This window comes from Cystoisospora suis, assembly GCF_002600585.1.
Source record: "Cystoisospora suis strain Wien I chromosome Unknown contig_630, whole genome shotgun sequence".
Classification (NCBI taxonomy): domain Eukaryota; phylum Apicomplexa; class Conoidasida; order Eucoccidiorida; family Sarcocystidae; genus Cystoisospora; species Cystoisospora suis.
Window position 1 is genome coordinate 1 of NW_027153431.1, and position 13,080 is coordinate 13,080.

A 13,080-nucleotide genomic window follows, 5' to 3' on the forward strand; every position below is an offset into this window, starting at 1 on the left:
AGGATGGCGAAGACGATATGTCCCTCAGTCGGCTCTTTCATGAGTTCTTTTTCTATCTTTCAATGACTGAAGAAGAAATAATTCTTGCTCTTCCGTGTGATGAGCATGACGATGCTTACTAGTGCTCTATACGGTAAATGGCGGTGGATGTATATAGACAGATAGACAGACCGACTACTGTCTTTCTTGAAAAAGCTTTTTCAGCTTGGATCGGCATGAATTTGATAGCTAGGAGCTATCGGGCTCTTGTATCGTTACGCTGAGATAGGGAACGGGATGCTTGTTTACGACCTCTTCCTGCTGTCGTCTTTCACTTTCTTATTCTTGTCCCGGCTGTCGAGCGAAGAAAGAAGAGGAGGCTGGCTGGAGAATGAAATAGATCAAGAATTCTGCTTGTTCGGAGCTCCTTGCCGGGGGGGCGAGGAAGAGAAAGCACACGAAAGGACAATACAGTCCATCCATCTCTGCATGTTCCTTAGCCTCTAGATAGGTAGACAATACTGTTGCCTTATTGGATCTTCTCCGCTAGAATCTCCTCTTTCTGATGAGTACGTCGCTAGCTAGAAGTGCACCACTGGTTTTGACGAGCTTTTGCCCAACTCTTGGGAACAATGGGAAAGAAACCCTCCCACTCTCCAGTTTGTCGATTGATGTGTTCACAAAGAAAAAGAAGGCCGTTTCTTCTTCGCGTGACTGCCCAACCAGTGGAAATTACCTCCATAATCCTTGCTGTCCAGAAAAAAATAAGCGAACCTCTTCTCTGAGAAAAGCAACTTGCACTGGAGCGAAACAGAGAGGCAGTCAGTGAGCTCATCAAGGTGCTGTTACTCGAGGCGCGCACGTCCATAAAGTGCTTTTAGTGACAAGGAAGCACGGGACAAAAGACATGGCACTCCGGTTCGGTAGATTAACTAGAGCAGTATGAGGAGGAGGTCATGTCCAACAAGCACGGTAAAATGTATTGTACTGTTCTCTGCATCTTCTGAATTCGTCTGATCCGAGAGACCGGCATGTCATGAGGAAGAACTACCTACCTGATATCAACAGGAGAACGAAACCTTTCTTACTGTAGTACTCCCGCTGAGTCCATGCGGCAAAGATTCATTTCTTACAGATCCGACGTTCTACAGGAGTAGTCCCTGTTGAAGATAACACCTGGCTTCTCTACTCCTATCTATCCATCGACTTTACCGTTTTTTTCTTGTTGCTATCTACCATCATTCAGAACATAGTTGACTTTTTCTCCAAGCATTCCGGTTCCGAGAAGATTCTTAGAATAGCAGAGACGAATCAAGGGAGGGTACAAGGAGAGTGTCTGAGGGGCGTGCCGAAGTGCGCATCTCCCTCGCCAGTTCTTCGCTAACGAGAACGAGCTGTCACTCGGCTACCGACCAAGATCTTCCCCCTCATTTACGGCTTCTCCCATTTATACTGTGAATGATACTCACCTGCATTGACGCAACTGGAAAGATGAAGAAGAGACAAGGAAGACAGAGAAAGAAATCACCTGATTCCAATATTCTAAAGAAGTTTCTTTATTTTGAGAAGATTACTGCTACTATCAATAATAGGATACCATCAAATGTAACAAGGCAGCAGAGCTCTCAGTTAGCGAGTTAACTGCTTCCTGACCATGATTCACAAACCCGTCCTGCAGATCAGGAACACGGGCAAAAACACTGAAGTCGACTCTAGCACCACATCCGAAAGAAACCAAGAAAACATTTGTAATCAATTATAGATAGATTGCCACACGGATAGCTAACCAGAGACCTTCCCCGAAATGCAGATACGAAACTGTTGGGAAAAGGATCAGATTTTAGACTGGTGATGAAGTCAGTGTCTTCTACCAGGGCGAGAACCCTCAGCAAGCAAGAATCCTCCGAAAGTGAAGGTCCACACTCTCTCTCCGGGCAGTCTCACTCATTATTCTTCGCCAGGGGAAGACGAGCATGAATGAGATTCGAGGGAGAGGGAGAGAAGACAGTGAGAAAAGAAGGGAAATCACTGGGTACCAGAGATGGGCACGTCGCAACAGGTAAGTGTGTGAACAAGAAGAGCCTGAGGAGTAGCAAAGAGACCAAGAGAGAGACAGAAGGAACAAGGAAAAAAGAGTAAGCTTGCTTGAAGGTATCTTAGAAACTTCTAGTAAACTACAACGACGTACAGCGTCACACAAGAGGACGCTCAAGAGAAGTAGACCACCACAAGAAATATAGTGGAAGGGAAAGAGAAAGACACAGGGTGAAGACGACTTTCTTTCCTTGTGATACGGGAAGTCATCTTCCTTTTTCTGTCTTTCCTCCTCCTACTATCGCTTTTCTGGTGTGTACCCACGGCGCGGAAGATGTAACTCTCGTTCAGGAGTGGCAGATCATACAGTTCTATCTCCTTTCTCTTTTTCTTTTCTCATCACCGTCATCTTGCCTTCGCTTCTCTCCCTGTCTCTCTTTTCCTTCAAGGGAGAGACGGTTCTTCGGTAATAACAGCCTATGTGAGAGAAAAATATCTTTCTCTATCTATCAGCTTTCTCCCACAGAAAGGGCGATAGGTATGTATGTATGTATGTAACTTGTTGCTTGACCTTTTCTTAGGCAAGATAAAGTGATCTTTAAACCATCAGGAGACATGCACGTACACCAGGAACTCGCTATCATTCCTTGATGCCAGCAGTAGATATCTTACTACTTCAGAAGTCCTTCTCTTCCTTGATTTTCACAAGTCTTCTCTCCTGTGATGTCTCTCGTTGCTGTCCCGGAAATATGTTGCTTACTTATTACAGACAGTTCGTCCCCCTATCTATGGACCTATCCCGATGCACGTGTGTCTGCCTCTCCACCTAGACCTTTCCTACGTGATAAGCACTATCTCTCTCCCTATATGTGTTCCATCATCGAATCACACTGCTCGCTCATGAGCCTTCTCTCCAGAGAAAGAGGAACGGCAGTGCAGCACGTCCTCGCGAGGTGCCGGGCACAGATGCATATGCACGTGTTCACACAACATTACCTATATATATTATACTTGGAATTGTCTTTAGCTCTGACGAGAGAGAAAGTCTTCTTAAAGAAAAAGATGAAAAAGGAACGTAAAAAGATGAACAAGCGGGGGAGGGCATCCATTGGGATTGCCTGTCTGGCAAGCGTCTCTGCTCTTCATCTTCCGAAGCACCATCCATCGTTAATCAAAGCCCACATACAATATACACCAAACATATACAGATATATATACATACTTAAATATGGATGAATGTACGGGACAGTGTACGGACACCTATGTAAGAGTGCACATATATATATATATATATATATATACTATGGCTGTCCCGATAGAAAAGTCACGAGAAAGCTATAGAAGAAAGAGGGTGATTAAAAAGAAGACGTAGATTTGACTCCTCTCCGTATGAGGAAAAACACCCTCATCCCCTTGACGGAGAGATGTGTTTCCCTGCATGCATTCTCTCCATTTACGAGAAAGAGTGAAGAACCAACTGCAGAAAGAGTCCACTGGGGTGGGTTCCTCTTCTCCTCTGGTTGTTCTTCGAATTAGGAAGAACGAAAACGCACACGAGAATAATAGCCAGGCGATTTGGAATCATCAGTGTTGCTGTATGTCCGGTGTATATACACTAGTCCTATCCCCTTTTCCGGTCCTCGTCATACCGACCTCAACACCACCAATGAGAAACTCGAAAAAAGTATTGTTCTTTTGTTAGCACAAAAAAGATCAGCTTTTCTTCTTCTCTTCTCTCATACTTTTTCTCCTTTCCTCTCTTCTACCCTTTCCTTTGTCGAAGACGCCTTTCTACTCACTCTCTCTCTCTTTGCTCGTACACGGTTACCTATGTCACAGCATGTTCGATGAGAAAGAATGTTGCATGCGATAACGGCAACCCAGCACGTGCAGTTCCCTTGTGAACATGGTCCTCCCTCGTCTTCTCTCCCTGCTCTCCCCCCTTCTCTTCGCCAAATCTCTTTCTTCTTCGTCTACCACCCTCGGCTTTTCATTCCGAAATAAGTAAGATACAGTAAGAAGCTAAGAAGAACGCCTCTCATACATAGACATCAGACTCTCGCCTCTTCCGTCCGTCCTCCTACGCGTTGGTCCGTTCTTCTCACCCACCAATTATGCATAATCATTCATGAGATAGATCGAGTCATTCTCTTTCCACTGCTGTGTCGTTATGGTCTTCTCTCATGCTCCTCCTCTCGAGAATACATGGATCACTCGTCAAGTGTATACACTCCGAAGAGACAGATTCTCCGAAGAGAAGGGAATGGAAGAAGATGCATATAACTACCTATATATACATATATACATGCATATATCAACTAACATCAAGGAGACCAAAGCATAAGAAAGTGAAAGATACATGCAGTGAAAAGAGCACAACCAAAGAGAAGTCAGTTGCTGCTACACGAAGATGATGACTACTTGGAGGAACAAAATGATAAGGATGATCGAAGAGACAAGGAAGAAGAGAAAGTCATCTCAAAGAATTCGCCGCTGCTGTCTTTCTCTGTTCTTCTTCCTGAAGGAAAAGAATACAGAAAGGGATGGGAAAGAAAACCCCATCGAAAAGAGGTAACAAAGAACACGACGGGTTACGGGGTGGCAAGCCATCCATTCCGTTCGGCAAAACGGACACTTTTCTTATCTCAGTACTACTACTACTACGAGAGAGAGAGAGAGAGAGAGCGAAAGATAAGGAAGGCAGAGAGAATGCTACAGACACACCATCCTCTGCTTGCAACAGCAGCAAGCTGTGCATACACCATACAAGCACTTCTTTGAAACTATCTTTCTTACGAGGTGCCCCACGAGCCGAAATATCGGCAAATCTATGTCTGGAATACATCCTTACGTCTCCCCATGGAGGTATGTCTACGAAAGTGTCTACACATACATGTATACATGAAAGCAGCCCATACGACCTCCTAAGAAGTAGAATGCATATAGATATTCTTTTGTATTGAGGGTGACGCGTGACTAAAAAGACCACTCCTCCAGGCGTGAGGTGTGTGTTCGTATAGAAAGGAAGGAATACCACTTAAGAGATACAGACAACAAGGACAGGAAAATCACCCGAAGGAGGTCTTGAGAAGTTAAAAAGAGCAGGAACTCCTCAAGATTCTTTCTGTCGAGTGTGCAAACTTCCCCCCTTTCTTTATGGCAGAGCCAGTACTCACCAAGACAGGCTGGAAGTATGGATGTCTCATAGCCTCCCGAGGTAGAATTCTTTCACAATGATCATAGACAAGCATCTTATCAATTAGATCAATTGCCTCGGGACAGGCTAAATGTTGGTTCTCCGCGTTAACAAAGCGTGTCCAGGGGCGCCTTGTATGCTTCCCGAGGAGAGACGTGAAGTGCGATTCGAGTTCTAAGTTATACTTTTCGAGGTATGCAAACAAGCTCTCTGTCCCTGCGGAGAAGGGAAGGAAGAAGGAAGAAACAAGGAGGAAAAGAAAGACGAAAATAACAGGTGAGAAGATGATGGAAAGACAGGAGAATCCGAAAAGAATGTGGTGGAAATTAAGAATGGACAGGAAAGAACAGCACAGAACGAAGAAGCATTCAAGAAAAAGCTAGTTGATACATCTCACTCCCTCGAAGACTTTCTACTCTCCTCCTCATGGGGGGGAGAACATGTACACAAGGTGAAAACGCCTTTACGTAGGAATGAAGAAAATCAGGAAGAAGCGAAAAAGAATGCCGTAGATGTTTTCTACGCATTATGGGTGAAGAGAGACTCCTCAGAGAGAGTGTAGAGTACTAGCGGTAGACCCTTAAGGAAGGCTTTCAAACAAAGACAGATGAAGACACATATACTATCCATATATGCATGTGTCTGAGACACCACTTGAATATGAACGATATACACATCCAAGTGTATATACACCTCGAAGACAGAAGAACGGTGGCAGAAGGACTGACACTCTAAGCAACAGACCGTTACAAGAATGTGGACATTTCCTAACGTTCATTTCGCAGGGGAAACAACGAGAAGCGTTGTTTACCCTCCGAAGGATCCCATAGTCTTTCCCGAAGAAAGACGGAGGACGACGAAAGAACTTACCAAGAACTTTCGCTATTTTAACAAGCTGATCACAATTGTCGTGGCCATAGAAGAACGGCTCCTTGCGGAACACCTGCATGCATGGGCACAAGGATTAAAAGAAGAGACGCAAACACACATACAACGAGGTCATTGCGATCGACATAGGAAAAGAGAGACTGCCTATGACTGTGAGGCGGTGTCTCTTTCAACCCCGCCGTCCTAACGCAGAGAACCCCGGCGGAAGTGGTTAGCAGAGAACGACCAAGCACTCTTCATGAGAAAGGAACGACGACCACCTGACTTGCATTTCTTTAGATAAACCAAACACCTTCTCTTCTATTGATTCTTCACCCTTGCTATCCCTCACGACAGATGTCTTGATGCCTTTTCTTCTTTCATCCTTACCAGACCGGCAAGCATACACCCTAGACTCCACATATCTAGAGAGTAGTCATAGACTTGGAGATCTACAAGTAACTCAGGCCCCTTGTAGTAGCGACTCGCCACCTACAAACACAGAAGAAAAGACGATGGAAAGAATAGTTAGCATGCCATGGAGACAAGTCAGACACGAAGAGAGAAGACAAAGGTAGAGGTACACGTGCATGCATTGCAATGGATGAAAGCTCTTGCCTCTTCTGCTCGGTACCATCTGATTGATGTTGTCCTTTCCTCTGCAATCGCACTCCTCGAGTCAAATATGACTGAGAAAAGAAATAGAGTGTGAAGTGTTTCTGCTAAGTGCCCTCTACTCCCGCAACTTTGATATCAATGGCGTGGAAGACAAACGCGCGGTTACTATCTCCTCTAAACTGAACCTCTCACTCGATGATTTGGAAAGACGCACAGCAGTGAATAGGCTCTTGAAACCTCGAATGAAAAAAAAAACACTACCCAAGAAGACGAAAGTTACACTGCCTTACAGTTGTAACGAAAAGAGGGACATCACCCATGCACATCCGTCCATCACATGCAACCGACATACATCTCCGTGAATATCCTTCTAAGCTTTCTGTATTTCGAAATAAACCTACCCGAACATTGTATTCTCTCCCAGGATGATAGAATTCTGCAAGACCCCAATCAATCAATCTCAGCTCTCTCTTTGTATGGTCTATCATAACATTATGAGGCTTCACATCCCGATGCATAATGCCCTGGCTATGGCAGTAGTCCAATGCCTACAAAGTCACAGGAAAGTCCACTCAGGATAACAGACATCAAAGCTAGTACATACGACGCACTTCAAGAAAAAGTGTAGAAGAAGTGCACGAGGAGACCAAAGGCAACACGCATATCTGACTGCATGCGAATAGGCATTCAGATTGAATCAATGAAGCGAAATCAAATGTTATCTAACTGTATATACATGCATACATGTATCTATATAGATAAATAGATATAATCTGGAAAGATGCATGCATATATATACATCTGGATAACAACGGACATCTGACTCGTCCGCCGTCTCTCTCTTTTCTCCTAGTGAATACACACCTGGATATCAACATCATATATGTAGAGCACCGTCAGCCATACTAGCGGGTAATGGCGATCATCACGTAGTCTGGCAATTTGATTTGGGTGAGAATGAAGGGTGACAAACAAACAGATGACACGAGCAGTTCTGCTGTGCAGAAGTCTGCATGGGTCTAGATATAGATAGATAGATAGATAGATAGATAGATAGATAGATAGATAGATAGATAGATAGATAGATAGATAACGAGGACGTACTGCTATCGACCAGATCAACTATACTAAGGATCCCATCTCTCAACATCATCTTTTGAAGTGGACGAAATCTCAACAACATGTAAGAGATTTTCTCAAGATCCAATGTATGTTGAAGAGATAACATACACCACCGATTAGAGCAAGTCATCTTCTTTTACACTTCGACCTGCTCTCGACTTCTCTTATACCAGCTATTCAGATGCTATGAGATCGACCTACATTCAGCTCAGTCTCCACACAAAGCTTTAACAGAGAACGTTTTCTTTCTCGACTTTACCTTAAGAATCTGAAAGATATAATAGCGGATATCATAGTCAGTTAAAGTCGGATAGAGGGTCTTGAAGTCTTGATTGTTGATATGCTCGAAGACCTACACGCACAGAACAACCCATGTGTCATATAGATTTAATATACAACTCAACAGTCTAGGCATAGGCCACTGAGGAGACCTAGACATATGTACATACGGGATACACATACACTGACGCATGAGGATAGACGTGTAGATGGATACACACGCCAATACAAAGAGAGAAAGATCGGAGCTCCCGATTACAGCAACGGATACAGGTACTGAAGACGGAGTGAAGAAGTAGGAAACCCTCCAGATATCTCCCTACATAGCTACCTGCAGATATACATGTGGTGAGACACATACAGATGAGATACACACATGAGGGATGATATACGCGCTGACAAAGATCTGTGGACGTAGAAAAGAAGGAAAAGACTGCTTTGGCGAATTTTTCTCCAGCAACAATTTCTCTTCCACTTAAGCTGAGGTGTACTCAGATGCGCATGGCTCGAAAGTCGTTGATTTGTGTGTATGCGTATGTGTCGTGTGCTTATCTTCATGTTCTTGGCGCCTCTTTGTACCTGCAGACTAAACCCATCTCTCTATGCACACAGAGCTGAGATGGACAGTATACAAGCCTAAGCACTGAATATCATCAATCAGCTCGCCTCTACATGAGACAAACTCCTAATACACAGTATGCATGCAGATATATATGTACGTATTATTGGCATAGAGTCTGATGATGACCTGAGGCAAAGTCTAAAAGAAAGAGAAAATCTTCATTTCTTCTTCACGCCATAAATGATCTCTATTTCTCTATTCAAGCACATTCAAATATAAGACGATGATAACACCATTCTCCCTCCTCCCTGTCCCTCTCTTACAAGAGCAGGGGTTCTACTAGCAGGATCTTTGACGACGTCAAGGAGACGGATAATATTGGGTCCCCCACATAGATTCTGTAGAATACGAACTTCTCTTCTGATTTTCTTTTTCTTCACAGGTTTGAGAATCTTCACAACACACTTCTCGCCATCAGCTAAAGGACGAGGCAACTGCATCATACTCGAGTCCGATGAACTGCTGCCTTCCCCCCCCCCTGCAGTCGTCCCTGTAGAACCTCTCCCCCCTCCTCCGCTTCCGCCTAATTGAGAGGAAGATGATGAGCATGCAGTAGAAAAGCTTGTGTTACTTCCTCCCCCCCCTCCATTACTTCCCGTGCTGTTCAAAGAGGCTAGACTTCCACTTCCTTCTTGAGCGAGAGATGACGACGAAGCTGAAGAGGATGATGATGTAGATCCAAGAGCACCAGCTCCTGCACTTGTGCTACTCCCCCCTACACGAATCCCTTCAAAGACTTCACTATATTTACCTCTCCCAAGCTTACGTACAATCTCATATCCATCAGGTACACCCCAGCGGATAACGAAGTTTTCATAATCCCAATATTCACGCGGACGATGTGAATTTACATCGGCATAGTAACGTGCTACATTTCCTTGAGGTGCTGCAGAAGAGGCAGGTGGAGAAGATGAGGAAGGTCCAGACTGAGCTGTAGGAAAAGACGATGAGAAGTGCGTAGAAGACCCTCCTGTCCGGCCTGATGGCGAGGTTCCCGAACCAACAACAGCTCCCCCTGCTGAAACGCCCGCCGATGCTGTCGTAGCCGCTGCTGCTGCTGCATCTGTTGGAGGGGGAGGGGAAGGAGGGGGAGGTGACATGATGGCTGAGAGAGGACTTGACGGTGGCTTGCGAAGACTCGCTTTCGTAGAAGAAGACGACGAACAGAAGAGATGCGAACCGAGATATGAATAGTTTTGATGGTCGGAACCGATGGTTACCTTACTGTATGTACACCCGAGGCCAGCCACACTCTGGTGAACACGAAGAAGACACAAAAAGGGAGATGGATTCTTGTGGAGACTCGTATGGTGGAAAAGAGAAGTCGACAAGGGAGAGGCGGAAGATGAGAATGAAGAGAAATACTGCAAAATACTCTTGCCTAATGTTCGGGAAAACAGGGGGAGATGAATCGACCGAAGAAGCAAGAATGGTTTTGAGGAGACAGCGGTAAGAGATAAGGACAATAAAGAAGTTTCCTTCCTCTGTGCTATTGGACAAACCCAAGTAGAGACGGTTCGCCGATGTATGAGGTGTTCAGACGGTAACAGAAGAAGAGTACTGGAAGAATGAGAATCTACAAATTGTCTTCTTGTGGAAGTATGAAATGAAGAGAACGTACCCCGAGAAAAGAAACTCAGGGGAGAAGCAGGAATGAAAAGAAAGTCTGCTCGACAAAGGCGGACGTGTAGCAGAGAAGAAGACGAAGAAAAAAATCGAAAGAAGAACCACTCCGAACGAGTGACTGGAAATCCGTGTGCCCTCTCAATATTATGATATCTGTTCATGCAAGAGAACTGTGTTTTGTATAGAGAACTGGACGCCGAAAAATGCAAAAAATGTACTCCAGAGGATGTGGTGTATGTACACCTGAAATGGTTACGAGCCAAGGTAATTTTGCCAAAGGGTTGCAGCAGCAGAAAGGGCATGAGACACATGCGACCAATCACAGAAATAACCGAGGCAGTCGCAGCTCTCGTTCTCTCGTGATATCTAGTGGAGAGAAACTGCGAAAACAAGGGAGGAAAAAAGTACACAGATCCGTTTTACTCGAGACAGACTACCGACAAGAACTGAGAGGTCTCAAAAGGGGAGAGACACCCAAACGGCGATGCTGAGGGGTACGCTCGTGTGGATTTTTAAAATGAAGCCTCAAAATCGAGAAGGTGAACGACCTACTAGTACTGCATCAAAATAGAAATCCCTGTAAGGACGAAAAGATAAAGCAAAGAAAGTGTGGTGTGTGTATGTCTGGGAAGGCGACCTATCCCGGCAAGTGCTAGGAAGATAACAGAGAAGACAGTGCTACCCACATACCCGTAAGGGGAAGTAGTAGGGTAAGTTACATGTAAAATCGACTGAGGGAACTTCCAACATCTACTAGGAGGATGACTGGCGAGCTCAAGAGAATACCAAGCGGTGCGCCACTCGGCACAGAAACAGACACGTTTGAGCGAGAAAAAGGCGAAGGAAGAAAACTACAAAACCAAAACACAAAGAACGGAATTCACAAACAACAGGTGCCACAAAAAGCTTACTCAGACATAACTATCTGACTGGGCAGCAGCCAAACGACCCCTCGGCCGACCGTGAGCGCAAGAGAAGTCAAATCATTGAGATGTGATGAGAGCATGGGTGGGGGGATATACAGCGGAACCCGGGGGATGCTACGGTCGAGGTAACACTATCTAACAGGAACAACAGTTCAGAACAAACAAAAAGTGAAAGCTGTACGGGGAGTCCGCCCAAACAGCGGCGAAACGACGACAGCATGAGTCGCGTGAAACTTCTCCCTGGAAGAAAGCTAGAACTAAAGAATACCGGCGGAGCACGGAATCAAGGATACGGAGTAGGATTCAGTTGTAGAGAGGAAGAGGAAGACAATGAATAAGCTTCTCCTCGTAAGACGAAGTAGCAGCTTTCTCACTCTGGACCAAGCAAACACGAGAGGCAGGAGAAAACAGAGAGACGCCAAGAAGAACACCGAAACAATGAAGAGGGGATTTTAACAGAGGAGAAGTGTTAACGAAGAAACCAACCGAGGAAAGAGACACAGTCCAAGAGGAATTTCAGGAAGTAAGAGACGGACGAAACGTTTTTCGCGATCCTTACCCTCCCCCGGGTGTATGTACACCGCACAGTGCTGCTGGAAGACGGCAGGTATACAAAGCCTAATACCAATAGTAGGAGGCCTAGTCGCTCAATCACCCCCCCTCTCTTCCTGAGGGTTCAAGCGGCTGCTTAACTCGATCCTCCTCCCCCTCCCTATGTAGTTACTCCCACTCACTCGCATGCAGTTTCCATATAAAAGCCACCCGAAGCAGACGAAAGTTAAAATCATGCAGCATCTTCTTCCCGCCACGCAGACACCGGGCCTGCGTCGACACCAAGAAAACGATCCCGATGACCAACAAACCTGGCGGACACAGCCAAAATTGAGCGGCTCACCATACTTCGACACCGCACTGAGAAATCATCCTCTCCGGTCCGCAGCGGAGGGCTCCGTGTTGTCCTTTCAAATGCGGACCGGTGTTGCCGACTCGGCTTGTGCATGTCCTCCATCAACATCGAATTAGCACACGCGACGGACAAATAGGAGTTCCACTGATCGGACGTGATGACGTGTTCGCTTTACGCATCCGCGGGAGCGGGCAGGCAAGCCAAGACAAAAACCCCCAAGACAGCGGCTTGAAGAGCGCTCCCAGAAAGTCGACTGTGGCATGGAAACCGCACAGTTTGATTTATCCTTCGGATCCTCGATGCTTGTCCACGAAGACGAGAGGGTCGTCCTCCGTCTACACATGAGCGCTTGTAGCTTTCGTGAGAACCACACGTCATCCAGCCCCTCGTGGCCCTGGCCCGGGGGGGGGTTACACACAGGACAGTGTCATGTTCTGCTGAACGGAAGATCCGGATGTCTTTTATGGACACACCTCCTTTGGCCGCAGTTTGCGATTCTCATGCTGGTGTCCCAGTCTGTCGTGTCGCTACAGACAGTGGTAATGCGCAGCTGCTGGGAGAAAAAGAGAAGGCGGGAGAGCATCGTAACTTCGTGTTTCTGCGCACTACGAAACCCGGAACTGCCATTGGTCTTCTGGGTACGTCAGACACAAGAAGGGCACTGTCCGTCACTCTGACCGTTTATCTTCACAGATAGAGTTCACAGATTCTTGGTCGTGTTAGTATCAACGTACGCGTTTATACCCGCCCGGACTAGCTTCTATCCGTTAACCAATGTAAGCGCTCATCCCTGTGCATACTTCTCAGTGTCTCTCGAGTCCAATGACGCATTACCTGAGTTGCCCCAAGTGCGACAACCGTCGGCACCTTAGCGGGGTTCGCCAGCGCCAAGATTTGCTGTGAC

The 13,080-nt window shown here is 45.9% G+C and overlaps 1 protein-coding gene across 1 annotated transcript; it reads right to left on the reverse strand.

Moving 5' to 3' along the window:
* Positions 1-30: 30 nt before the first annotated feature.
* On the reverse strand, positions 31-11,926 carry CSUI_001559 (cmgc ck2 family). The gene is made up of 9 exons (XM_068061764.1): positions 8,981-11,926; positions 8,076-8,168; positions 7,096-7,242; positions 6,467-6,568; positions 6,080-6,152; positions 5,190-5,425; positions 3,010-4,531; positions 1,924-2,061; positions 31-1,462 (listed from the first exon to the last, which is right to left on the reverse strand). The coding sequence occupies exons 1-7, from the start codon at positions 10,652-10,654 to the stop codon at positions 4,487-4,489; spliced, it is 2,370 nt and encodes a 789-aa protein (XP_067926257.1). The 5' UTR covers positions 10,655-11,926; the 3' UTR covers positions 31-1,462; positions 1,924-2,061; positions 3,010-4,486.
* Between the last annotated feature and the right edge of the window lie 1,154 nt (positions 11,927-13,080).

What these genes read in the sequence shown, in the direction of transcription:
- CSUI_001559 (XM_068061764.1), bottom strand. Translation starts at nt 10,654, where the DNA reads ATGTGTCTCATGCCCTTTCTGCTGCTGCAACCCTTTGGCAAAATTACC. An exon ending in TAAAATAGCGAAAGTTCTTG is followed by an intron (nt 5,426 to 6,079) that starts GTAAGTTCTTTC and finishes CCTTCTCCGCAG; the next exon opens with GGACAGAGAGCTTGTTTGCA. An exon ending in CATACTTCCAGCCTGTCTTG is followed by an intron (nt 4,532 to 5,189) that starts GTGAGTACTGGC and finishes CTTTTCCTTCAG; the next exon opens with GAAGAAGAACAGAGAAAGAC.